Consider the following 26,486-nt stretch of genomic DNA (forward strand, 5'->3'; position numbering starts at 1 on the left):
GGTATCGCCAAACTATATATATCACTCGTCAGTTATGCAACTTCTCAACTCATTGAGATCAAAATTGTCTAACTAAAATGTTTCTTATTAATGTGTATATATGCATATATGTAATTAATAAATATAGACTGCTATCTGCAGTTCAATAAACACAAATTTATTTTTTTTTATCAATACACACAACACAAAGTATTTTCCCAGAAACCCTTGCCGGTATATGCAAATATTTAAAGGCGGGAACACTCCTGTGAAAAGAAACCCCTCCTATCACGTGATTTAGAGCCAATGGACTTTCCATCTGTACAGCTCATGTAAAGTATTTGTTCACTGAACCCATGAACTGGAAAAGGTATTCACTCAGCCAGCAGTAGCTAAGAGAGGAGGTGGGCAGGTCAGGTGAGGGCGGATCCCCCTCTTACATGGGCACTACAGAGAATTGCTGGAAAGTGCTCAGGCTGGTGCAGTGCACGCTGGAGGGGGATACTGAATTTCATACAAACACCAGTTTAGTCCAATAGTAGGAAACTATACTGTGAGCGATAGCTCAGGCAGCCAATAAGCAAATAAGCAGGCCTCGCTGTAAGCCGGGTCAGACAAGGAGTAAGGAAGCGCCAGTAGAAGATGTCTGGGCGCAGAGGCTCAGGCAAGGAGCGCAGGCCCCGGGGTAAGAGGACATGTCAGTGTGCAAGCATTATGTACTTCACATAATACATTGTAGTGAGGTGCATGTTACTACAGGGGTGTAATATATATATATATATATATATATATATATATATATATAATTAGGTATAGCTGTGTATCAGCCATGGGATCATTTCGTAGATCTTTTATGAATGGAATATTTCTTTTGATGCTCTTCTATTTAATAAATATGTTCTACAAACTTTTCAATGTTTGGGATATAACTAAAGCAAACTTTAACTTAAAAAATACATAAAGTCACCAGCATGTAATGCTTTTTGGCAAGAAAGATATGCAATGTCTCTTGTTGCATAAATAATGCCATGGCACCTGATGGATTTTGTCCTGCATGCATCATGTAGAGTATAGGACTTCATTAGGTGGTGCCACCTACAGAGCCAGCCGCTGGGGACAATGTAACACATGCATAGGTATTACATCACCAATGGCCAAAGAGAACCGCCATTCACTTAGAGGTCCATTGTGGAGTTGTCAGGGAAGATGGTGTGAGAATTCTGAGCATTCAAGAAGGAATCATTGGTAAGTCTATGCCATGATCAGCAAGTATGATGTGCACACCATCCACCAATGAGTATAGTTCTATTTTTGTCTCATCCTTTAGAGCATAATAATAATTAATATTCTAATAATGAAATATCTATGTCTCTTCTGCAATAAAACAAATTTACCTGCCTGTTCACCATCTTCTTTGTAATGTACACTGAGCTGCATATGCACATCCTGGCATAGCTGGCTGCTTGAAATAAATTAACTTTCGTGCTCATGCTGCTTGGCCAATCAAAAAGGCCAACGTTCCTGAATCCTGGAGGATAACTAGGTGAAAATGCCGGCAATGTAGACGTGAGTTTAAATAAAAAAAAAAGTCACCAGGCAGGTAAGTTTATTATATTGCAGATAAGACATAGCCTTTACCTTTTGCAATAAACTGAGCATGATTGCTCACAATATATTCTTCTTTAGGAGACACAGAATTTCTCAAAACTGGGGGAAAAGCACAAAGCCGTCCCTAGGTATAACTCATTTCACTATTTGCATGACAGTTGTTTTTTTGGTGATGTCCTAAAAGAATGGATATCTTTTCTTCAGCACCACTAATTCAATTAAAATGTTTCGATATCTTCGATCAACATATTTTCTAGGGCTGGGTCTACATGGACGTTTTTTTTAAAAACGCTATTGCGTTTATATGCGTTTTTATGCACTTTTAAAAGCGTTTTAAAGCTTGCCTTTAAAATGCTGAAAAACATTTTTATTGCATTTTAACTAATTTGCATAATAAGTGCTCGAAAACGTTTTCCCACGTTTTTGGACATTTTTCAGCGTTAACCCAGCGTTTTATTTTTTAAACGTTGCAAGCAACGTTTACGATAAATGTCATAAACGTGTAAGGAAACCTCCTGGTGTAGATTAACTCATTGTTATGCATGGGGATTTCAAACAAGGGCTTTAAAAGCCTCAGGTAAACGCTGGGAAACAGTCCATGTAGACTATGTCTAAAGTATTTGTCACCCTGTAGCTGCAAGTGGTCTACTCACCTACTTGGCGCCTCTTGGGTGCACTCAACTTCAGCACTAGTTTCAGGACCTAAAGCGCAAATAAATCTTGGATGAGCGTGAAAGTGACCCTCAACCATGTAGTGTTTTCCAGGTTTAAAGCCTTTTTCATGCGCTTGAAGTCTTTGAAGACTAAAGCTGCGTACACACCTGCAATTTTTCTCGTTGGAAAGGATCTTTCACGATCCTTTCCAACGAGAAAAGACTGCACGATGCATGAACGATGCTGTACATACAGCACCGTTCATGCTCTATGGAGAGGGGAGGGGGAGAGCGACGGAGCGGCACCCTGCTGCGCGCTCTCCCCTTCCCTTTCATTAGGATCGGTCGTCGTCCATCGTCCATGGATCCGCCAGGACGGTCGTCGGACGATGGACGACGACCGACTGTACACACGGCAGATTTTCGCCCGATAATTGGCCGATACCGATTATCGGGCGAGAAAAATTTGCCGTGTGTACGCAGCTTTAGTCTTTTAATAAGGCTTTTTGGCACTGGCAGCAGAAGACATTTCATACATTTTTACTAGTTACTGGACACCACATTTACCCCCTTTTCATCTGGCATAATGCAGAGGGGCTTAACACCATGAACATGTAAATGCTATCATTACACTGGGTGCCATGTCACACTTGCACATTCCATGCTCGGAAAGCATCCTCCTACTTCTCTAATAGCAATGTGGAAATTCATTCTGTTTCTACAGCCCAGCTGGTGGTGACACTTGTTTGCCAATAGACCCTCAAATCCTAAATGCTCCTACCAGTTATCCAGGTTCTGTTATTTCCTGGGATCTTGCCTCCTACCTTGAGCCAGTATGTTACTTATTATTTTTGCAGCTGAAACGTGTCTGATTCCAGACATAGGGATCAGTGTCACTAGCACACTCCATTAATTGCTCAGGATATGCCTGCAGTACACCCCCTGATAGTGGTGTTGTTCATAGCCTGGAATCTTGTTGTCCTCTGGTACTGATGTCTATCCCTTTGTTGCAGTCCTACTTGGGTCTATCAGGTGTTGCTAGGCCTGCCTTTTAGAGGAGTTCTTCACTCAGATCATGCTGGACTTTAGATTACCCAGCTGATATCTGACATTGATTGAGGGAAAACATCTCTTTGGATCAACTGCAAATGCTATTTTCAGGAATGCTACTGTGGCAAAAGTTATTTGCCCTAGCAACAAAAAAAATGCTCAATATTTTTTCTCTTTTCTTTACTTTTCAGAAGTTTGCACCGTGTTTGCCTTTGTGAATGCTTGGAATTCCAATATCTTTGTGCAGTAGTGGGTCTCCCGGAACTTCAAATTTTATTTTCATTCCCTGTACCCTTCTCAATTACCAACTTCCAATTTCTCTGTGTCCCCCCATTACTCAAAGGCTGGGCTTCAGGACTCACAGAGCTAGATTGTTCCATACCTAGGAAAATCTTTACACTCTTCGTTCTCAAGTTCATGCTTTCCAGTCCTGAAGTCATGGAACTTTCCACTGTTAAAATCTTGGGTAAATGGTGGCCTATTTCAAAACACTTCCTATAGTCCAGTTTAATTCCAGGAATTTGCAGCAATGCTAAGCGTAATTTTTGGGCCAATTGGCCTGGTCTATGCTAAACTATTTTTCAATACTAAGGATCAAACTGTCTCTGTATGTTTGGCTTTTTAAGTCCTGTTTCTGACTTCGGTTAAAACATTTCTCTCTAATTTTTGCTATGAAACTTTAGATTTCTTGCCTTTGTTGTTCTCTCCCTAATCTAGTAGGTTTTTGTTTATTCTCTTGTCCTGCTGTGGACGAATATTTAGGAAATACAGAGATTGCTTCAGATTACATCCATTGGTTTCTTGTTTTATTATTGACCAATTCTTTAGAAGGATATCCTTTTAAAGTATTTTTGGTGATATGTTTCCTGTTCCTGGTAGACATGACCAACTCATTTGTGTTGTCTTGGAAAACTATTAGAAATACAGTTTTTAGTAAGTCTAACTCAAGTTTTTCACAGAAGTCCCTGTTATAGCTTTTATAAAACAACTGCATATGAATATGAGATATGAATCCTGTTGCAGTGACTCAGTGAAACTTAAGTGAATAATATGCCTTTCCAGTTTTGTTGGAATTTAGCATTTACAGAATATACACTGGCTGCCGATTTAAACTGCCTCTAAGTTTTTATTCTCTATAGAATTATCCTACATTAGAAATCTTAGAAGAACTATATATCTATCCATTGTACAATGTGTATTTTTATTGTCTGGAGAGACTTGTTCCCGTCCCCCCTCTTTCTCTCCCTGCTTTTTCTTTGTTTTTTTCCTTTACCCCCTTTTTCTTTCGTTCATTGAAAAAAGTTTTACAAAATGTTGACGTCCGGGAGGCTGTGTTATGCAGATGTCTCATTTATCTATGATGTTTAGTATATTGTTGACCAATAGTCATCTATATGTTTTGACTATGTCATGCAATTTTTTTGTAATGTTTACTGTTAAGCTGCGTACACACGTGCAATGTTTGTCGTTGGAAAGGATCTTTCACGATCCTTTCCAACGACAAAGGACTACACATACAGCACCATTCTGCTCTATGGAGAGGGGAGGGGGAGAACCACAGAGCGGCACCCTGCTGCGCGCTCTCCCCCTTCCCTTGCATTAGGATCGGTCGTCGTTCATCGTTCGTGGCTCCGCCAGGACGGATCCACGGACGATGAACGACGCCAACTGTACACACGCCAGATTCTCTCCCGATATCTGGCCGATGCCGATTATCGGGTGAGAAAAATCTGCCGTGTGTACGCAGCTTTTGTTTCTTGGATGTCAAATTTATAAACAGAGTAAAAAAAAAAATAGAAGAACTATATATAAATAAAAAGTATTTAATATTAGAATAAACTAACAGATTAATATTATCTGTTCAGTATGTATTCCAATTTCATAATAAATAATTTCTATGAAGTATAATGTATATTGACTAAAACATTCGTGGTTAGTTGTAAATCCTGAGGAAGCATACAGCACTTCCTATTGTAGAAAAAAATCTGTATTTCTCTTTAGCCGTATCCCGGAAAAGGAAAGCCGAGGAAGATCCCGAACCAGAAGTTGTTGTAAAAACTGAACATGAAGATGAGAGTGCTGCATTTGCTGAATCTGGAAAAGTCATAGCATCATCTGATGTAAAGTCTGAGCTGTTGACACGGTGGGAATGGCTGAATGATGGAGACATGTGGATGGTGTATGCTGATGAGTTCAACAAACGCATTAACCAAGCACTCAGGTAAGGTGCCAGACTTATTTTATGTTAAAAATGCAATAGGCAACATCAGAGGCCTTCAAAGAGCAACTTTAAGGTCCGGCTGACTTTGCTCAGACAACATTGGTTTAGAGCATATAATTGGACTGTATGTTTTGTATGTGTGTGCAAGCTTGCATGTGCCCAATACTATCTCGTAAAATGGACACCACCTTTAGGCTGGGTCTACATTGGATTTAAAAACGCATTTAAATGTTCCTACAGGGTTTATATGCGTTTCTGCAAGCTTTAAAAGTCTGAAAAAAAAACCTATGATGCGTTTTACAGCGATTTGCCTCAGTTTTTAATAAGTGTTTATAGGATTTTTCGTTTTTACCCTAGCATGTGTTTGGCACTCACATGGGTACAGAGCATATGCTACAACTCCTCCAGGGCCGCGGATGCAGTGAACTTACACAACCTCTCAAGGGAGAGTTTGTGTGAGTTCACTGAACCTGTCGCAGTTATGGCACGTGCTCTGTACCCACATGGGTGCTGAACACATGCCACAGCTCTGCTAAGGCTGCGGGAGCAATCAAGAAAGCGGAGCTGTCAGGAGAGCGGAGCTCGGCTAGGACCGCAGGAGCAATCAATGGAGCTCTGCTCTCCTGACAGGGAGAGGTCGTGTAAGGACATGCACCCATCGACCCTGGAGGAGTTGTAGCATGTGCTCTATCTACAGAGCACATGGGTACAGAGTACATGCTACAGCTCCTCCAGGGCCACGGGTGCAGTGAACTTACACAACCTCTCACGGGAGAGGTTATGTGAGGACAATTCGCACGTCGACTCTGGAGTCCCCTGCTATGCCAACTTGGGTACAGACAACTCCTCTAGGGCAGCGGGTACAGTGAACTCGCCTCTGTTGATTGGCTGAGAAAAGGAAAAATGTGATGACAGTTCTAGTGTCATTAGGGTTTCCCCTTTCTCAGCCATTGAGCACTAAATGTGAGAGGGGAGACTTGACCTTATTTTCCCTCTAGTGCTTGGGGATCCCAACTGTCAGGAGTCCCACGGCTGTGCTCATGTCATGAATGCACACAGTTAACACAAAAGTTACACACAGTTAACACAAAACACACACACATATTAAAACACTTTAAAATTAATGTCTCGTCTTATTTTTTACACAGATTTTCAAGTATTTCAGGGAACAGGTGAGGGGATTTATGTAATCCTCTACTTATTTCCTAGGGTGGGGCAGCAGAGATCAGGGAGCCCCCTTATTAATACGCTTGTAGGAGCCCCCATTGAATTCAATGGGAGCTTTCATTGATGTTTTCAAGTAGTTAAAAAAACAGGAAAACGCCCCCATTCCCATGTTTTTAATTTTTTAAACGTAGCAAGAAGCGTTATCTATAACGCTCAAAAAACATGGATCCAGGAAACATGCTGGTGTAGATTAGCCCATTGGAATTCATGGGAATTTCAAACATGGGCTTTTAAACATTCCAGGTAAATGCTGGGGAAAAAATCCGTGTAGACTAAGCCTTAATGATATAAATTCTTAAACGGACTAAAAAAGGTGTAACTGTGGTGTTTTTTATTGTTTACTTTAAATATGGCAGCACTTTTTCAGCATGGTTTAAATCTGGGTTTCTTCTTTATTTTCTTTTTTTCTTCTTAGCTCTGGAAAACAAACCTTAACTCTTTCACCAGCAGTGGGTGTGTCTCTGCAAGTGGATTTCAGGAAAATGATCCAAAAAAATACAAAAACAGGCTACCAAAGACAAATTCGTCTTGCTGTAAAGGAACAGGACCAGTGTGAGTCTGTAGTCATAAACACCTCTTTTATATGCGATGTACAGTTTCAACCCCTTCCTTCTCACTTTTATTTGAAATATTGGATGGCTTATTGTACAAATAGATTTGAATTAATCTTTAAAGAGGATTATAAATATTACCTTTATGTGCCTGGTGTTTTATCATAGTAACCTACCTATCAAACTGCCCTACCTGGAAGGTTAAGGTTGAGATTAGGTTTTGGGTAAGTTAGCCTCTGCTTATGCTTAGGCGCTAAGCTTAAGGCACCAGGCAGGAAGGCTTAAGGTTAGGCAGGATAATTTGAGAATACATCACTTCACCAGAAAACTAGCCTTGGGTATTGAAGATAAAAACAAAGAGAAATAATTTATTCTGAAATGTATGTCACCCTTATCCCTGTTAAGTTAAATATCTACTACTAACACTACAATGTTTTTTTGAAATTTGATAAATGATTTTTTTAAAGTAGAACTAAGGTAAGGTAAGGAAAAACAAAAAACTTCATAAAATACCTATCAATAAAGTGAACAGAAAGACGTTTTTTTATTCTTGCTTTTTTTATGTTGTGATGTCCTAATCATGTAACCTTTTAATTGCAGATTTTGTGTGGCAGTGGCAATCAGATGAAGGTAACTGGGTCACCTTTGACCCCAAATCCTGCATTGTTCTGGAGTCTGCACTACAGGCTGATGAAAAGTTAGTGTCTCTAAGTCTGGGTGGCAAGCCCTATACAGTTGATCTGGGAGCCATGGTTCAGAAAAATAGCAAGACTCAACATGAGCGAGAAATTCAACGCTGTTTATCAGGTAGGTGTGCAAATCATATAAATGTATAATAATATGGATATATTTTATAGGCCAATTTGTCTCAATTTTCTGAATCATAATTTTTCTTTTGATTTTAATAATTTGCCTTATCAGTAAAAAACAAGGCCAGTCTATAACCCTCCATTTTTCAGTGTATTTGCTAATGTGCTTATTATGTGCTTGTGTATATTATCATGCTGAAAGATCCATTTCAATGTTCAGCCCTACATTCACATCTACTACACTTTGATTTAATACAGAATTCCTATTTGACTCAAAAACTGCAAGCATCCCATGCCCTGAAGCAGCAAAACAACACTATATACTATACGATTGCCACTACCTTGTTTCACAGTTGGTTTGAGATTCTTTACCTAAAATACTGACTTCTGTTTTGCACCAAACATGTCTACTTTAGCTAAACATATCCAATCTTTAGTTTATCAGTCCATAGAAAATTATTCCATAATTCTGGACTTTGCCTATATGTTTAGTGGTAAATTGTAGACTTGTTCTAATGTTTTTTTGAGACACAAAGGCTTGCTTACACACCCCCCCATGCAGGTAATTTTGGGGCAGTCTGTTTGATTGTAAATACATGCACTTTTACACCAACTGTTTATCCAACAGGCAAGATTTACCTACTGATCTACAATTATTATTGCACAGTATTTATATAGTGCTGACATATTATGCAGCGCTTTACAAAGTCCATAGTCATGTCACTAGCTGTCCCTCAAAGGGACTTACAATCTAATGTCCCTAGCATAATTATATGTCTTTAATACAGTCTAAGATCAATTTTAGGTGCATCCTAAAATGTAATCTAACTGCATGTTTTTGGAATGTGGGAGTATCCAGAATCCCATGCAAACACGAGGGGAACCTGCAAACTCCATGCAGCTAGGGTGTCCTAGCTGAGATTCGAATCTGGGATCTTACTCTGCAAAGGCAAGACCCTAAATATTTGTAGGTTAGTAACAACTGTAGGTCATGTCCCATTAAAGTCTTTAAATAGATAGAGGATGGAGAAGCAGCAGACTGATGAGCTCATGACTTCGTTATTCTATTTAATTGCTTTCTCCTTCTATCAGCATGTTCCTGGTTAGCATAAAAACACTGATTCCCTGTGCTTCCTTTCCTCCTTGCACTATAAACTCTGCTGTACAGAGGCTGATGCACAGAGACTAATTCAAGTACGTAAACTGCTTGCCACAAAAATTAAATATGTTAATGAATACTGAACTTAATTAAATGATTCTTTTTTAACTTCCTGGAGTTCACCAATAAAGAATTTGTTTTTACTGTTGTGTCAAAAAGTAGCTGCAGATCAAGGAAATGATCAATCAAAACAAAATGTACAAAATGGGCCAACTACTGCAAAACGTTCCAGGAAGGTTAAGAGTGTACAAGTTGGGGAAGCTGAAGAGGAGGACAGCAAAGGTAGAGTTAATACATTTATTATATGTTTCATTTTAGCATAGTCTACAGGTTAGGTTTAGGAGGCACTGGAAAGTTAGTTGTACAGAGTGTTAACATTCATTTCATAATCTCACATGTTACTATCTCTCTACTACCCAGAACAAGTCAGAACTCTGGTGTTAAAAGGTAAAGCCCCAGTTGATCCTGAATGTTCCAGCAAAATTGGAAAGGTACAGATTTTTTCTAGAATTCTGTAGAAACAATGATTATTTTAAAGTGGTGTATGCTTTTTAGTCAGTCCATAGATGGGGTTCTTTATTTTGTGGGTTTATTGTGTTTTTTTTTGTGTTTGCTCCTTCAATACAATAGTATTTGGTTGTGCTGTCATGATGAATTAAATCACTCTCTGTGTTTCTAGTTTTAATATCAAGGCTTTGATTATGAAGACAAGTATATGTTTAGTTTCTGCTGTGCTTGGATAGCCATGCCTAGTACACTTTATTAAGCCCTTTATCTTTTCCTCCAGGCTCATGTGTTCTGTGACGGAGATGATGTATACGATGTTATGTTAAACCAGGTGAGAGTTTTTTCATTACATGTGACAACTTTATGTGTAAGTTTCAAATTTTACACAAATGAAGTCACTGAAAATTAAAATCCGTTATCAAATAATGCTAAATTAGTCCCTAGCATGGTATGACATAGCAGAACATTGTATTTTATATTTCCTTTTTTTGTATTAGTATTATGAGCTTGTTAGTGGTCATCTAACTTGGTCATTTGACAGCCGATATGTGAATTAAACAATTATCAGAAAAACAGTACAAAGGTAATACAATATAGTCATTTAGCAAAAAGGAACAAACTTACATCTCTTAAGTGAACTACATTTTTCAAAGTTAAAAAAACAAACATTGTTTGATATGTTTTCAATAATAAAAAAAAAACAGTGTTAAAGAACACCAGTTGAAAAATCGTTCTTAACATCTGAATTCAAAAAGCCATCAGTATATTCAAGTATGGGAGCGGATATAAGGAGATTCTATGGAAGTGTGAGAAAGGGATGTGTTTTAGACCGGAAGTTGAATGGGGGGGTCGCCCTCCAGAACTTTAGTGAGGTACCAGGTAGTTTGGTTGAAGCATTTAAAAAGATGATTTTTAGTGGTTGTGTTCAAAGTTTCAATGAAACTCTCTCAGGTGTCAAAAAATTTGGAGGTCTTAGATTCTTTGGAATAGGAGGCCTCAACCCATTCCATTTTAAACAAATACTGAAGCTTAGTAAGAAACAGCTGGACTGTTCGGGGGGGAAGGGGGGGGGGGTCTCTAGAAATCCAGTAGTGGAGATTTGTTTTTCTACCAACTTCGGACAATAAAAGTAGCAATCTTTTGTCACCACAAGAGTAGCGAATACCATCTCCACCGACCATACCAAATATTTCCCAGAGGGGTGTGAAAGGAAGAAAATGATCTAAGTGTTTTTGGATGTATAGAGCAACCTGTCTCCAGAAATGTTTGATTACGGGGCAATCCCAGAAATTGTGAAACAGATTAGCTTGGGGTGCCCCACATTTAAGACAATTATTCCTCTCTGATAGACCCATATGATGCGCTCTGGATGGAGAGATTTATGCTCTGTAGAATAATTTGTACAACATTTCAAAACTGATATGTGCATTAGATATGTGAATAATACTAATTTCTGTCCTTGTGATTTTTGTGATAACCAATCACAGCAATCCCTACATTAGAAAAAAAAAACATATAGTGTATCTTTTCTCTTCTTGTCAGAGTTACTCGTCAGAGATACCTCGTAGTAACAGGAAAAGGTCAGTTGGACCAAGACATTTATTCTATTTTCTATGTACCACCTACTCTTGTGATATAGTACTAAGGGTTAGCTCAGGGAGCTTTGGTTTCACAGTTAAGCTTGTCCCAAACATTACTCCTCATTCTTCTGTGTGATAGAAGAAAAATGGATAGTTATCATCCTGCATACTGTATATTCTAAGCCCTTCATGGCTCTCAGCTTGAACGGGACATAAGACTGTAAGTTTGTACAAAATAACATATTTAGTCCTGTATAAGTCGTAGGTTTTAAACTCCAAGTCAGTGTATGTTAAAGTTTAGTTTCTATGGGTTCTCTTTTTTGCACAGTCATTTACATTTGCAGTCAACACTAAATATGATTTTTGAAGTGTTTCACAGTAAGAAGGAAATATTCTGTTTTCTGTACACAGACTGCATGTTTGCTTTCAGACGTTTTTTTTTTTTTTTTTTTCTTAAAAACTCCCAAGGCCCTTGTCTGAACAGAACAGACACTCTGTGTCTGTGTGTGTGTGTTAAACCTTTTGAACTTGATTAACAAAAAGGTGGTAGCCCCATTGCAAGGGCAGTTTTTCATTTTCCATGAATTTAGGCTTTATTCTCAAAAAAACATTTTTAAATTTTACCTATTTATTTAATATTATAGTTATAGCAAGGTTTTCAGCAAGGTGTACATAAGCCCTTAAAGAGCCCTTTTCTTTAGTGGTAATTGGAGCCACAGAGGAAAAAAAGTGTAGAAAATGGGACAACCATTAATGTGAACTTTTAAATCATTCTTATCAAGTATGGTTTGTACGCTTCTTTGTTGCTGATTTGTAAAACAAAAATGCTACTGGGAGTGTAGATGAGATGGAATGCTCTAAATACAAAGAGGAACATCATTTCTAAATTTACAGTATTGGTGCCTCCAGGAAGCAAATACAAACCACACAGTACCAGTTTTTGACCTGGGGTCATATAAAACACTCAGAGAAGCTCACACAAGAATGCAATAAATTGCTATGCTTGACTAGTTGTGCAGTGAACAGTCAGTGTTAATTTGGTTGTGTGATCACCAACAGGAAGGGATACCCAGTCAGTATGAACATTTCCGTCTTGGTGAAGATTACCAATACCAACTACAAGAGCATTTCCATCAGTCATCCCTGCAGTACCATTCCCAGCACTCTATGTCTTTTTATAATGCTCAGCATGATCAAGTTTCAGATCTTCCACCATCTGAATCATTGGAAAATGAAACTGTTGATTTAACACAATCCCCTGATTATGCGCATCAAGTACCTGTCCACGATACAGAAGTGCAAACTTCTTACTCCCAAAGAAAATCTACGGTCTGGGATTTCTTTCACCTTAAAGACCCTAGTATTGGCATAAGAAATGCCACAAGTGCCTTTTGCAACTTGTGCACAAGAGAGGTGAAACGTGGGTCTACTCCAGGACGATTGGGAACCACTGCCATGCGTAACCACTTGGCCAAGCATCATCAAAGGGAGTGGTCGACAACTGGCACTACAGGGATTGTAACTGCACCTCTTGCGCCATCTAATTCCCGTCACCATTGTTCAGTGGCCTCCACCTCCCAAACACTTCCACAAGAACCTAGATTACCCCTTTTACGCTCAGTGCTTGACATCTGCTACTGCTTTTTTGCCACTGTCTGTACTCTATGTGGGGCAATGATATCACGGGGAGAGACTGTCAGTGCCAACCGTGAATATCTTATGCTGCAGCACATGAAGTCTTACCACTGTAGCATTCTGACGGTGTCGCTCAATGAAATGCAGGGAGCAGTTGGTGCAGATGACGACAACAGCAATTCCCCCTTTGTGACTATGCCGCAGCTAAATGTTGAACCTTAACATCATAATATCTGTTGCCTTTGAGTGTTCCCAATATATATGTATATATATATATATATATATATATATATATATATATATATATATATATATATTTTTTTTTTTTTTTTTATTTATGGAATTAATAATGACTTTAGGATTTTTGTTTCAGAAATGCACTATATCATATAAACAGGCCTAAGAAGCTATATGAAGGTCACAATTTACATACATACTACATAGTGCAGGGATAATGTCCCAAGCATTAATAAGTATTTGGGACCATTTGAGGTTTTGGCATTATATTTCTGATTTTTCAGCATGTTGTAATGATTCATGCCACCAATAAGTTTCTGTTCTTTATAAAGAAAAGTGCAATTTTCACTGTAAATGTAGAGCTATCAAACATCTCTCAAGTTTGGTAAAAGTCATAGTGGGTCTGTGATATTATTGGAAGTTAAATAATATTTATATAATAAATTTATATATAGTATAAATATTATAAAATATAAAATATAAGTAATAATATATTTTAATTTGATACAGAATTTATTGAAGGGTTAAAAGGTGGTGGCGTAAACAGAGAATTTATAATGCAAACTGAGAAGTTTAAAAATAACTTTATGACGTTCATTGTAGAAAGCATATTAAAGTAAATCTCCAGTCCACCTTGGGAACCTCCTTAAAAGTGAATGGTTTCCACCTCCATTTATAAATAACTGCATGACGTACTTCATGGTATTCCGAGAATATGGATCATAACCCCCCTAGCGTTCTAATTCTGTCGGTATTGTACAGTGTAAATAAAACATTGTTTTCTTTGCATTGCTTTTTCATTATTGTCTACTGCACAAATTTATCATCTTAAGTCCCTTTTATCCCATTCTTTTATTTAAATACTGAAATGTAGTATAACTGTACAGTAGCATGTATATTATATAAATAATTTGATTATATATATATATATATATATATATATATATATATATATATATATATATATAATCAAGATTTCTTTGAAGTTCATCCAATACAAAATTATTTGAATTTCCCTGATGCTCCTCCCACCCGCACTGACCATGTTATTTTTGTGCTTTGAAATAACAGATTTTACCAGCGGATGGTGCTCTTAATGAAACATATAATTTAAACACCTAATAGCAGGTGTTATAGGCTTTGAATAGACGGTTAAATGTTGCTTGATTGATAGTATCATAATAACAAAAGCACTTAGACTCAATCTAGATCAGAACATAAAACAAGGTAAAGAATATGTGAAATTAACTTTTCATGCATTAGCCTATTTTTTTCTCATGATGTCTTAGATAATTCATAACAGGTTTTGTGTGTACCTTTTTCAAACTAAATATAGATAGCATGGTCAGCTGGCACCTAGCCTTTGTTTTTCCTTTTTATTCGTTTTATTTGTGTTCAGTAATGTACGGCAGTTTTCATACCTTTCCATTTGTGTTCAGTAATGTACGGCAGTTTTCAAAAATTTGCTCTAAAAAAAAAAACTACAAATAAACTCTAGCATGTTTTATAAGAAGAGTAATTACGCTAAATGTAGTTTTCCTAACCATTTATAATCTGCTACAGCTTGCCTGCAGACCAAATCAACCTGTCACTCAAATCAAAAATATATCCCTTTTGAAAGAAGAAAGGAAATGCTTTCCTCTTCCACTGCATACACTACCAGCCTGTTGCAGAGAAATCTTTTTTTTTTTAATTCTTCTAAATCCAACACTTCTTTTGGTGTCAAATTCTTCTTTTGGTCCCCTGCTACGCTCAGGGGATCATGACACCAAACTCTACATCACTACAGCACTCTGTAGGTACTGGAATTATAAACCACTAAGCACATCAGGAGTCCTGGAGATTAACAAGTTTGTAAATGGCGGTTTCTAAAAAGACTTCATTGGAAGATTTTTCTCCAATTGTGTCTTATCATCTTACAGAGCAGACAGTCCCACTGCGAGTCTGTCAGTTTTCAAAAAGTATGCAGCAGCTTATATTTCAGATCATCCTAATATCGGAATACATTGATATCTTCACCTTAAACAAAGTTATAAGAGAAATTTTTTTTTTTTTTTTAATTAGCTAAAGTTGTTCTTAAAATGTCATAAAGTAATGAATATCCAATAGGCAGGTGTATTTATTCTACCAATTTCAATTATTAAACAATTTATGTGGCTTTGTCTGTTTAAATTGCTAGATCTCACTTGTTGTTCAATACATGTAGGCTTCAATAAAATGTGTGTATGTTTAAAAAACTTTAAAACATGAACACCATAGAACAGATCTTTTGTATTGTACAGAGCAATGATACCAACCTACCTTGATGTATGCTACTGCCTTGTAAATGTGTGACATCCTTCACCTGCTAATTGCAAATTGCTTTTAATATGCATAGCAAAATCACTATGTAAATAAACATTGCTTTCTTTGCATTGCTTTTTCATTATTGTCTACTGCACAAATTTAGCATCTTAAGTCCCTTTTAACCCATTCTTTTATTGAAAGTAATGTAGAATATGCTAATTTTGGAAGGTCAACTGAAGTCTCAAGCCTCCCAATATACCATTACATGGTTTTACATTACATTATTTTAATCTCTAAACAATTTTTACTTCTAATTCCTTTTTTCTCTTAGTAGCAATGTGCTCAACACACAAGTGTCCACGCACATACTTTTAGTGTTGAAAAGTAGACCCAGTCTACTAATTTGCGGCGTATACTGTGCAGTGTGGTCAGACTTGGGTGCTTATTGGAATGTATAAAAAAATACATCAAACCTAGGTTAATGTGTTCTTGGTTTACTGTTTATCTGGCTGAATATTTATTTCCACTGCTTCTGTTAGACTTTACCTTTGATTTTTGTACTCTAATATTGGCTTTAAAAATTATATTCTAACTGCCATTCAGTTTTTTTTTTTTGGAGTTTTAAACATAAAAGTTTATTTAATAAAAATTCTATCTTTCCATAGACTAACCTGCAGTTTAATAACAATAAGTACTACCTGATCCAGCTGCTTGAAGATGACAACGCTAAAAATTTCTCTGTCTGGATGCGCTGGGGAAGAGGTGAGTCTAAATTAGATTTTCTACGATTTTTAGTAAATCAGCTGCTACCAAAACCAAACACTGTGTATATTTTGCCAGTTGGAAAGGTGGGTCAAAATTCTTTGGTTCCATGTGGAGGAGATCTTCAAAAAGCAAAGGACATATTTCAAAAGAAGTAAGTCTTTGTTCTGCAACATGGATGTACTGTGTATTTTTCTTGTGCATATTAGCCCTTTTAATTAGTGTTCAATGAAGTATATCATGAATTAGCATAGCTTTCTGCAATCAGATATTCCTTACTATGTGCATGCAACCGAAAACTCACTGTAGCTCCAGAGTGAATTCACCTCTGTAGATCTCTGCTATCCAGGATCAGGGGAAATTTAGAAATCCCTTCTCTCATAGGGCCTGATTTAATAAAGCTCTCCAAGGCTGGAGAGAATACACTTTCACCAGTGAAGCTAGGTGATCAAGCAAACCTGGAATGGATTTCTTCAATGTTATTTGGTATTTGCTAGCAAATGCTTTGAATCCTGGACCAGATCCATCCTAGGTTTGTTGGATCACCCAGCTTCACTGGTGAACGTGTATTCTCCATTCCGTGAATCTGCATTCTCCAGCCTTGGAGAGCTTTAATAAATCGGGGCCATAGTGTCTAAAACTCTGTACAGGCTTTAGATTTTCATTGACAGAGAATCTTCTTATGTTGGTTGAAAGTCTAGTGCCTGTCCAGGTGTCCCACAACATTTTGTTGTGCTTTATTATTTAGTGACTGCCCACCAACTGATGGATGGATTGCAGCAGGGCTGCTCCTGCTTATACTTAAATTCCCATCATAGAAGAGAACTAGCTACTCAGCAGGCATCTGTACAGCAATTATTTGAAAGATTACTTTGAGAGATATTAAATGTGCATTTGCATTGAGCTTAACTCTTCTCTGTCTCATTGTTGGGGGGCCAGGGATTCCCACCAAACTCATCTTACATATGAAGAAGAATATCTCCACACACTGGTGTAGTGTTAGTGTGATACTTAAGTCCGTATCATAGGCTTTTAGTCTAGTGGAATAATGGTAGCAATATTATTTTTATAATAATTTTAATAGTGCTACCGTTATTCCAAAGACTGGGGTATTTCCTTTAGCAGGCAGAAGTTTGCATTGATTCTTCCCTACTACAGAGAGGCTGTGATAGGTCCTGGACAACTACAAACACACTTTTCTTGACAATGAATCTATTATTATTTCCCATTCTTAACTGATACATATGATATGTTTCCAGGTTTTTAGATAAGACTAAGAATGTTTGGTCTGAACGTGGAGATTTTGAAAAGGTTCCTGGTAAATATGATATGTTACATATGGATTATACCATAACCACAGAGGTACATGTCCACCCATGACTGTTACATTTTCTGTATGTCAAAAGAAAGTTCTGATTGGTTTACAAATCACCCATAATGTTTGTATTGCTCCCAGGAAGAAAAAAATGTTGTGGAAGTAGACAAGCCACCTGACATTCCTAAACCTGAGTCAAAGCTTCACGGCTCAGTTCAGGCCTTGATCCAGCTAATCTGTAACATGCAAAACATGGAAGAGACTGTGCTGGAGATGAAGTATGACACAAAGAAGGCACCACTGGGTGAGAGATGCTTTTAACCAACCCTATGACCATAATAGTTTGATATATTCAACAAGAACAAATCCAGTTGCATGTGCAGAGTTTACAGACATTTTCAAATATTTAAAATGAGTAATATTTGTGTCTACTCCAGGAAAGCTCACTGTGGAGCAGATCCGTGCGGGGTACAGCTCCTTGCAATGTATTGAGAACTGTATTAAACAACAAAAGTTTGGAAAACATCTTCTTGAAGCCTGTAATGAATTTTATACCAGAATTCCCCATGATTTTGGGTACATTATTATATCTACTTACTTTTGTAAATTAGTATCTGTTACCTCAGTTTTCATCATTTTTTTAGCTATAATGTATGTTCTCTTCATATTTAGATTAAAGACACCACCTTTAATAAGGACAATTGAAGAGCTGGCCCTAAAAGTGCGCCTTCTAGAAGTAAGAGTTGCAATATTTTTCATTCCATTTTTTTTTTATGTTTTTGCTTTATTTTTTTATTAAGAGTTAGTTTCTTTGGTAATGCTAGGAAAAAGCTTGCAACTTGCTACTTGTTTATTTGTACTGTTTCAACAAAAACAGTGTAGAAAAAAAGCTAACTTCTGAAATGCATTAAGTTTGATGGATTATTATTAGGGTCTATAGAGAATATGCTGCATGGCCTCATCGATTTAAAAGAGGATTGCAGTTTAATTTGGTCCAGCATGCCTCATTTCTTGGACCTACGTTTTCTAATAATCTAAGCGGAAGAAGTAATGAGTGGCTTACTGAATATGTACATATGTTCTACCATGCTCACTTTACAGGCATGATCTGAACCCAGAGACATGTTCAGAAATGTAGGTGGTGGCATAGGGGAAGAGACTAAACCCTGAAATCACTTATTTCCTTCTGTAGTAAATTAGGCTGAAGAAGTTTAATCCTGAGTATTTCTTGGTTCTTTATTACATTGATGTGCTTTGCATATTGAGGATTCTGAGCCCAATCTTTATTTGCAACATGTGGGGTTTAGATCTCTGATGCCTCAGCGAACTAGCCCTGTTATCACACCTGTTGTGGTAAAAGACTGCCCTGTTGCATGATGGGATGACCTTCTATCCCCAGAAGAAGATGCAGAATGTTCATATATATTTATAAATTGCATTTATAAATACAAAGTCTTCACCATTCAGGCTTTGGGTGACATTCAGATTGCAGTAAAGCTGGCAAGTATGGATCTCGGCTCCCATGAGCACCCACTGGACAGACAGTATCGACAGTTACATTGCTCACTGGAGCCTTTGGATAAATCATCAGATGAATTTCAGGTAAAATGTACATTTATAGGAATGTGAAATAGTAACCCCCTATTAAAATGACTGACTTTTTAAAACATTCAAACATAATCAAAAGATGTAACAAAGTTCACTATTCATTTCATAAACTTTTATTTCACTCTTTAGCAAAAATGTCTTTTTGAAAAACCACCCAATTTTGAAATAATGTAGATTAATTTTCTTTGAGGCTGTATTGTATATTTACATATATCACCTTTATTTGTAGACACTGTTTGAATGAAAGTCTAACGTTTATCAGTTCAAGTATTTGAAAAGTTAACAATTGCTATGAGTTGCAGAGCATTCCCACTTAATCAGTGACAAATATTATGCAAACTGTTGTAACTGAAGAAAACTTAAAACTTATGTGTCACTTGATTTAATGTGTTATTATTGAAACGGATATATATATATATATATATATATATAAAAAACCTGCATTTATTCCAGGTATATAAAAAAATATTAGGCGTGTTTTAAATACTACCTCTATCTTTAAGTCTAGTAGCCTTCTGAAACCCCCTGTTCAGCAGTGAATAGACTAGGATCCATTAAGCCTCTACTGCATTGAGTGCTGCCAGTTCAACACAGAGTTTCATCATGAGAGAAGGGATGAGGGGGTATCCTCATCCATCTGATGCTGTTTTAAAAACCAATTGGCAAGCCGATTTGAAATGTTAGATCAGTAATGTAAACATTCTGTTTTGCAGGTGTACAATAATCAAAAGACTGACTAGTCAAACTTACAATGCTGATGTCATCTAACCCCTTACCCAGGGTTCAACTCAGAATTTATTTAAAGCTGGGTGGGATAAAATTGTAGGCGGGTGGCAGCCCCTGTAATTTGACCCAACTCCTCAGTAACCACCCAAAAACAGCTGGGTGGTTACTGAAAAGTGCCGGGTGGTGGTTGGCCCAGCTAAAAGGGGCTGGGGAGAACGCTGCCTTCAGCCATATATTTTATTTACATATGAAGTCCCTATTGTTCTTTTTAAAGGCAATTCCTGGTCTAGAATTAACACATTTTTGCATCCCTAAATCCTAAACAGATTATTGAACGCTACTTGAATTCTACGCATGCCCCTACACATAAAGATTACACTATGACCTTGATGAATGTTTTCCGGGTTATAAAAGAAGGAGAGGAGAGCAATTTCCAAGAGGAACTCTCTAACAGGTTTGTATTACAAAGTATGTACTGCAAACCATCTCGTCTAAATGATAAATTTATATAAAATTTGAGGGTAATATGCCTAGTACCCGCCCTGCTCATTACAAATGGCATGTGGTATGTTTTATTGAATATTTCCTAAATTTAGATTTGGTAATTCAAGGAACTTAACTATGCAAGAATTTTTGTATATGTGAGTTTGTATATGTGCTAAAGAAAAATAGAAAATATATAAAAATATATATAGAAAAATAAGAAAAAATAGATTTTTATATAGTAATAATTCTCTTTACATAGAATGCTTCTATGGCATGGCTCTCGTCTGTCTAACTGGGTTGGCATTCTTAGCCAAGGTCTGCGTGTGGCTCCTCCTGAAGCTCCAGTAACAGGATACATGGTATGTAACATATTGATGTTGCATAAACAAGCCATACTATGACTTTTATATGAAAGATTGGACATGTTAAATGACTGTGGAAAAAGTAGACCCTGTCATCAAGTATGCATCTCAATTACAATTTTCACATAATATATGCATTTAACATATTTTAATAATGCTATTTACCTTCAAAGTCCTTGTGTATTCCTACAAAAGGCCTCAGACTGTTAATGGGTGCCGCCATCTTGAATGGGATGTCAGTAGATTTAGAACTGTCACTAAAATGACACTTTGTGAAATTCTATTACGCTCTACATCTATTACACTTACAGAAGTAAAACTTTATGGAATAGACACAGTTTCTAGCAATTAAAAGGTACATTGTAAGTAAACCATAAACTAACAATGGAAACACAGCAAGTATATATTTAACATCTTTGTTATGTACTTAAAAAAGGATAAAAAGTTGTTTTTGTTAATTTTTTTTAACTATTTTTTTCTTAGTTTGGCAAAGGAATTTATTTTGCTGATGTCTCCTCAAAGAGTGCAAATTACTGCTTTACCACTCGTGATAAGAATGTGGGAATTCTTCTATTGTCAGAGGTATTGTCAAATGGGTTTTCTAATACTTGATCATTCTTATTTCTATTAGTTACAACCTAACAGCAAAAAAAGGGCTCCTGATTTATCAATGTAGTTACTCTTCCCTCTATAACAAGTACCTAAATGTGAGTATCACCGTCGTAGAAATAAACACATTACTTGGTTATTACGTGCAGTTCTGTAGTTTGTTTCACACAGTTTATGAAATAAAGTGGTAAACAAAAAAGCTAAACAATAATGACAGCCCATTTATACTTGGGCTTAACAATTGATGAGCAGTGGTGCCATTCATTGTGTACATTCAACTGTACAGTAGAGTGCATGAGACACCAGGCACACATATTGTGCGTTATGGTGTACTGCATTGCTAAATAGGTGTGTTTTTTATTTGGTGTGGTAGTTAGTGGGCAGCACATTCATGATAATTTGTCTGGCTTTAATGCAATATGTTCATACAATACAAATGAACTCTTTATGTGACTGAACAGAACAGCAATAAAGATGATAGCCACAAGGATGAGACTTTAGTCATCCTTTCTAGCAGTAATTGTATTCAGATCTCCTTTGGAGATTCATGTTTGAATTGCATGCTTTGCACCACCAAACAATTGTCTTCCAAACTGTTCCTAAAATCCCAACCAATGGCAAAATGAAAAAAAAACAAAACAAATAGGAAAAAAGTGCAAGAAAGGACTAATTATTAAACGTGATCTGGGGACATTTCTTTAAACCTTTTAAACAAACATATGATGGTATTGGTTGATGTCCTTTTGTTTTAGGTTGCCCTTGGTGAATGTAATGAGCTTATTGCTGCAGATTATGATGCTCAGAAGAAATTGAAAGGCAAACACAGCACCAAAGGTGTTGGTCGAACTATTCCAGACCCAAAGAAGTCTATCACACAGTAAGTTCTAATAAATTTATGTCATATGAACTGATACTGATTCTAGCTGTCTATGAATACTAATTTGTTTTCCCTATTTACTTTTTCAGTGAAGGAGCACTGGTTCCAATGGGGCCCCTGATAGACACTGAGCTGCAGAATAATGATGGTTATACGTTAAATTACAATGAGTATATTGTATATAACCCTTGTCAGGTCCGAATGAAGTATTTGCTGCAAGTGAATTTCAACTATGAATCTCTGTGGTAACAGTTAAACTGTTTAGGAGAACCACTAGATAAAAGATATAGAAGATAGAAAGGTCACCATTGTGGTGGCTTGTGGTAGATATCATTGGTGGCCACACCACTGGCAATACGCTTGTTAAATACAATCTTGTAACTAGTTCTTTGTACTGAAAGCATGAATAGAAAAGTGTGAGTGCATTTTGTATTACTTTATTAAACTAACAATTCAAAAACATAATGGCAGTTCTTTCATTTGGTGCTTGCACCGAGGTTAGTTACTTGTCTGTAACTCTACTTTTGCTTAGGGGAAGATAAACAATGCATCATAGATGATTAATGTACTTTGCAAAGATTTTAAAATGTTTAAAAATTGTTTCATCTTGTCCCTCCCGGACTGATTCCTGAATGGAAAGGTCTGATTCCATTTAACCACTAGTGCACTTAGTATGAAGAAAGTTGCAGTGTCTGCAACCCTTAGGAAGTATCTCACCAAAAATAAAATTTTGGTTTCAAATGATGCCTACAATGTAGCCAATGTTAAAAAAAACTGCAGGCCAGTCAGACAAACAATGTACACAGCTCTTCTGAGTCACTTTATTGCATTGAATTATCTGAAAGGTATTAAAAAATCACAGCAGCTTCAGCTAGAAATGGAAAGGTAGTTATTAAGTAACAATAAATTACAAAATGGCTTGTTAAGCAATTGGATATACTAAATTATTTTTTAACAAGATGGAGTTCTGATTTAACAGGCACCATTTTAGCACATATTGATAATGACAGCAATTGTGTTTAACAAAACTGTTGACTTCCCCCCCAAACACCGCATCAAAGTGCGGATTGTGTTCCACCAAGAATATAGAATGTTTGCTTGCTTTTTTACTGTACAAGTGTCCCATATATTTGGTGTAAATGAGGAGGAAATAAAAAATTGAACAAAGACAAAGTTAAATTTTTTTATTTTCTATATTGTATCAATTCATGCTCTATGTTATTAGAGCGAGTTGTAAGCCCACAACAGGATTTAAGAGTAGAATTAATTGTGACACATATTATAGCAGCAGACACTAGTATAGGGAAAGTTAGCCCAAAACCAAGCGAGAAAATCTGTTTTTATGCATAAAGATTGGTCATGGTCTGTCATGGTCATGGCTGGTAAAGTTTAGCTAAGTTAAACATGCATGTTAATTAATATATAAATGCCTATACTTTCACCAATGGTATTCTTGTAAAACAAGACCTAGTTTCAGTTTCTAGCTCACTAGCACAGTTCTAATGGCAAACAGCAAGAACTAACTATTCTTTAGTACAAACACACACTTATTTTCATTACTACAAATAACCATCATTTAGAGGGAAGGGCAGCACTGTAAGCTGATGATATTTTAATGTGACTGCCTGAAGATTTTTGCAGTAATACATAGTTCCAGGTTTCTAAACTTCTAGAGAAGTCAGCAAGTACACATTTCCATATTGATCCCCACAGGCAATGCGACATGCCACTGGTGAAATATCACTCGGGGCCAAAGGGCAAGGGGACAGACAGGTGACGGCTCCTTCACAATTGAATATTCCTACCTGCAAAGACATAAGAAACACTGAATGTATACAAGAAGCTTTTAAATGATGTTATCCATAGATAATGTGTTTAAACAAACATAACAGCAATAATCGTTAGCATGTTTTGATATAATCTTTGTACGTTATTAGGCCACATTAGAGATGAGTGTTTTTTTGTTTCAGACACAATGATCAGCACTTTGGCATAAGGTGATTTTTTTGCTTTATGCAAATGAATGGAATTTCTAGTCATCACTTTAGAAATGTGTACCTGTTGGAGAAATCTCCCTAGTGGAGCCAAAGGCAGCAACACAAGCATGATGTAACCCTTATCCCCATCCTCTGAAGGTATTTGTAACACAACACTTACTTGTTTGAAGGGGTTACATCTCCAGATCTTGACACTGCGATCGGTGGATGCTGTAATCACTAGATCATTCATCACATTTAAACAGGAAATAGAAGCTGTATGAATCTGTAAATGGTAAGCATTGAAAAGATGTTAAATAACTGCATATCAACAAACTTGAGTAAGGAAGATACAGCATATATGGAAGTAAAATGTCATACACAGGATACCCAGAATAAAAAGAAAGTACTGGTGGATTAAGGGCTGACTGGACAGAATAGGCAACCAAAGGTGTAAATTTATATGTGAGGCCCGAAGCCCTGGTTATTGCTGGCTAATGTTGATGCTGAAGCCTTTAGTCCGGTAAATGTACAACACATGCAGCTAGAATTATTGTACAATGTCAGTGTGCTAGGAAAATACAAGGAAGGCTTTGCTGCTTTTGGAGCCTTAAACTAACACCTTGCTATGGCTTTGGGTCAAATTAAGAAGGGAGTTGTGAATTACTGCTCTGACTTTCACACAGGGTCATTTAATAAAGGAAATTAGGCTGTTCACTTACCTATGTATAGATCACTCAGCTTAGTGAATGTGGTAAAAACAAATCTACTTTGCAAAGAATCAAGAAAAATGAAAATAAAAAACAGGCTTTTATTGCATGATTGGATCACACTTGCAAGGGTACAATTCACTTTGCTATGTGAACAGCTTATATTCTTTTAGTAAATCAAACCTGCCATGTGTAAATATCAGCTTCAACTGTCAAACTGTGGGGGTTGTAATTATACATTTTTCTTCCTTCATTTCAGCAGTATTATTTCAGGAAAATGTTAAATACTGTATATAACTACAAAAATTAGCCTACCCTTTGGACTTTGAAATGGTGTTATTATTTAGAAATATGACAAGTGTACAGACCTTCACTTTGTAATAAATAAATCAAACTGTGAATGTGATATTCTGTGATTTAGATAAAAGATAGACATTTGATATGATTACAAAAAGAACAAAGATCAACAGAAAAAATAAATAGGGATATGAAAGCGGAACAAGTAATACCAGCTGTAGAAGTGTGAGGAAGAAAAGGAACAACATGTGCAACGATCTTTGCCTTCCCCAAAATAGAAATCAGTCAGGGAATAGCACCTTTTGACTTCTTGAGTCCAGAACTTTATTGAGAATAAAGCCCTGTGTGCCCACATGTTCTCATTAACATGGCACTTGGAAATCTTGGCATTAGGCAGTATGATCCTGATGATCCCTCTTACTTTAGTATTTCATCCAGAACATTAATGTAAAAGACTTTCCTAATCTGCATGCATGATCTTGCTCAGTGGAACAATGAGGTAAATACCATTTTAATAAATATATCAATAAAAGGATTTAGCAACCATTTTTGTCTTAGGTTAATATAAAGCTCCTGTTAGCACCCTTAGCTTATTACCTAAATAGCTCAACAAATAACAAATTGCTTTCTCCTTTTCCATTGTCAAAGTTTTTCTCCTTCCCACCATTATGAATTGTGCTGAATGAGTCTGCTTTATTATATAGAGAATGTTATGCTCACCTGTTTTTGCTCCCATTTCCCAGCGGAGTCTTGACTGGACTGTTGTGGGGTTAGAAGCCAAAGGGCTCCAGTGGAGTCAGATACACCTTCAGAAAATATAGATATGTAAACAAACAAAACCTGTATCCAACCAATGCCATGTTTACTTGACAGTACATTTGTTTTTAATTCCAGATGTGTGGCTCTGTATTTAAAATAAATTATACTGAGTACAAATGTGTTCAAACACATGCTTATGCACAGAAGCCCTAATCTAATTTTAAGACTTTTTCTTTCAAAGGGACACCCTCAACTGTCCTGAATTGCAGTGACCGTGCAATCCACCATAGCTCTGTCCACATTCCCGTGATCTTCACTGTGTTGCCCTGCCTAGAACCACACAGCTTTTCTGTCAAAAGTGCCTTTGCGGGGTCGTCTTCATGTTTCCCGTGCCCACCTTGGCCCAATTCATTTCTTTGGGGAAAGTCTATAGGACTGCTGGATGGAGGCCTGAGTACAGCTTCTGATATGAATGAGTGAAGCCACAATGCTTATTC

The 26,486-nt window shown here is 36.9% G+C and overlaps 2 protein-coding genes across 4 annotated transcripts in view; one reads left to right on the plus strand and one right to left on the minus strand.

Moving 5' to 3' along the window:
- The first annotated feature begins 327 nt into the window (after positions 1 to 327).
- On the plus strand, positions 328 to 22,712 carry PARP2 (poly(ADP-ribose) polymerase 2). 3 transcript variants are annotated; one of them, XM_072415206.1, is made up of 19 exons: positions 328 to 664; positions 5,292 to 5,511; positions 7,154 to 7,290; positions 7,890 to 8,096; positions 9,420 to 9,539; positions 9,678 to 9,748; positions 10,045 to 10,095; positions 16,168 to 16,264; positions 16,343 to 16,418; positions 17,524 to 17,626; positions 17,721 to 17,883; positions 18,017 to 18,155; positions 18,252 to 18,315; positions 19,047 to 19,181; positions 20,240 to 20,367; positions 20,659 to 20,758; positions 21,245 to 21,343; positions 22,123 to 22,247; positions 22,337 to 22,712. In XM_072415206.1, exons 1-19 carry the CDS (start codon positions 622 to 624, stop codon positions 22,494 to 22,496), a joined length of 2,238 nt encoding a protein of 745 aa, XP_072271307.1. In that variant the 5' UTR covers positions 328 to 621; the 3' UTR covers positions 22,497 to 22,712. The 3 variants fall into 3 exon arrangements, with proteins under 3 accessions (XP_072271307.1, XP_072271306.1, XP_072271308.1); XM_072415205.1 differs by having other exon boundaries at positions 329 to 664; positions 9,417 to 9,539; XM_072415207.1 differs by lacking the exon at positions 5,292 to 5,511 and having other exon boundaries at positions 329 to 664; positions 9,417 to 9,539.
- A 704-nt stretch (positions 22,713 to 23,416) lies between these two features.
- Positions 23,417 to 26,486, minus strand: part of TEP1 (telomerase associated protein 1) — a 42,342-nt gene continuing 39,272 nt past the window's right edge. The window contains exons 52-54 of the mRNA XM_072415204.1: positions 25,951 to 26,036; positions 24,405 to 24,509; positions 23,417 to 24,052 (exon numbers count right to left, since the gene is read on the minus strand). Of these exons, the coding sequence (XP_072271305.1) occupies positions 23,909 to 24,052; positions 24,405 to 24,509; positions 25,951 to 26,036 (335 nt within the window). The 3' untranslated portion in view covers positions 23,417 to 23,908. The remainder of the gene's footprint in view (positions 24,053 to 24,404; positions 24,510 to 25,950; positions 26,037 to 26,486) is intronic.

Source organism: Pyxicephalus adspersus, chromosome 6 (assembly GCF_032062135.1).
Source record: "Pyxicephalus adspersus chromosome 6, UCB_Pads_2.0, whole genome shotgun sequence".
Taxonomy (NCBI): Eukaryota; Metazoa; Chordata; class Amphibia; order Anura; family Pyxicephalidae; genus Pyxicephalus; species Pyxicephalus adspersus.